The 2016-nt window shown below is 36.7% G+C and overlaps 1 protein-coding gene across 1 annotated transcript; it reads left to right on the top strand.

Annotated features, from left to right (window-relative positions):
• Positions 1 to 1583: 1583 nt before the first annotated feature.
• On the top strand, positions 1584 to 1733 carry SARC_14932 (hypothetical protein; the record flags this gene model as incomplete). Its single annotated transcript, XM_014290939.1, has 1 exon — positions 1584 to 1733. A coding segment is annotated over one exon (150 nt), but the record flags the coding sequence as incomplete, so codon positions are not given.
• Positions 1734 to 2016: the final 283 nt, after the last annotated feature.

Here is a 2016-nt window from a genome sequence, read left to right on the forward strand (position 1 = left end):
ATATATATATACGTCTACTTATATACATATATATATACCGAATACACCATGATCTGGAAAAGAAGCATATACACGAATTCGGATCGTGTATAAAATAGACCGAATACCATGGCAATCCTATCACATTGACGGGTGGTGCTTGATGTTAGAACCCGCGAACGTTCTCCCCGGACTCATAGTCTTTTTTAACTGTAACATATGCGTACAACATCCTCGCTTACTATGTCCTTCGACACGCCCTTCCAGTATCTCCCTGTAAACCCCATTTAGTATGATATGACCTGTGGTGTCTCTGCAGAGCATGACTTCCTATCGTTTCTTCACTGTCTGATCCCACTATCCATGGTGCTCCTTTGAATACTCTCGCATACAAATGTGACCAAAGACGGTTCGTAACGTAAGCGTAAGATGTGTGCGTTGGTCCCGGATAGAACCCTAAAACTTCCTGACCCAATGTATGTAAAAGGTGTATATTGTTTTAATAATTAAGCAGGTATATTCACTTAGCTATATATCAGATACGTAAAATGTAGTATGTCATGCAAATTAAAGGTACGGGGTTGTACGGTTCCTTCAATACCTTGATTGTAACTAGAACACCACTATATGACATATCCTCGTCAGTATATCCTCTTCTATGCACTATTCTACCTGCACAACTCTATATAATGTACCCTTCTCTATGCACTATTTTACCTACACAACTCTATATAATAAATCCTCTATGTACTATTCTACCTACACAACTCTATATAATATATCTTCCACTATGTACTATTCTGCCTACACAACTCTATATAATACACCCTTCTGCATGCACTATTTTACCTACACAACTCTATATAATAAATCCTCCTCTATTTACTATTATACCTACACAACTCTATATAAATTCTCTTCCCTATGTACTATGCTACCTACATAACTCTATATAATATTCTATGCACTATTCTACCTACACAACTCTATATAATATATCCTCCTCTATGTACTATTCTGCCTACATAACTCTATATAACATACCCTTCTCTGTGCACTATTCTACCTACACAACTCTATATAATATACCCGTTTCTATGCACTGTTCTACTTACACAACTCTATATACAATTCACTTCTCTATGTACTATTCTACCTACATATCTATATAATATTCTATGTACTATTCTACCTACACAACTCTATATAATATATCCTCCTTTATGTACTATTCTACCTACACAACTATATAATATACCCTTCTCTATGCACTATTCTACCTACACAACTCTATATAGAATTCACTTCTCTATGTACTTTCTACCTACATAACTCTATATAATATTCTGTGTACTATTCTACCTACACAACTCTATATAATATATCCTCCTCTATATACTATTCTACCTACACAACTCTATATAATATACACTCATCTATGCACTATTCTACCTACATAACTCTATATAATATACCCTTCGCTATGTACTATTCTACCTACACAACTCTATATAATCTACCCTTATCTGTGCACTATTCTACTTACACATCTCTATATAATATACACTTCTCTATGCACTATTCTATCTACACAGCACGTGGTTATGGGTGGGTCGTGCAATCGGATGCGAAAATTTGCGGCCCAAATCCAAGAGAGTGCTGGTATTAAGATACCTACCGGAACGGCCCTGTGCGATCTGTCTACAACGGACCGGTACAGCATGTACAAAGTGGGCAATGTATTGTCTATCAGCGTATGTGTGGCTTGGTTTTGGTAGTGTATGTGGGTTGGTACGAGTATCAGGAGATTGTGCTATGCTAGTGAATACTATGCGTATGTGTGGCTTGATCTTGGTAGTATATGTGGGTTGGTACAAGTATCAGGAGATTGTGCTATGCTAGTGAATACTATTTATTTTGCAGGGGGAAGCTGTTCATAGGTGGCTGTTCCGATGTGTAGAAAGTCGGCAATTTGCGGTGTACTGACGTATGCTGACATGTATATGTATATGTATATGTATATGTTATATATATATA

Source organism: Sphaeroforma arctica (genome assembly GCF_001186125.1).
Source record: "Sphaeroforma arctica JP610 unplaced genomic scaffold supercont1.5320, whole genome shotgun sequence".
Taxonomy (NCBI): domain Eukaryota; class Ichthyosporea; order Ichthyophonida; genus Sphaeroforma; species Sphaeroforma arctica.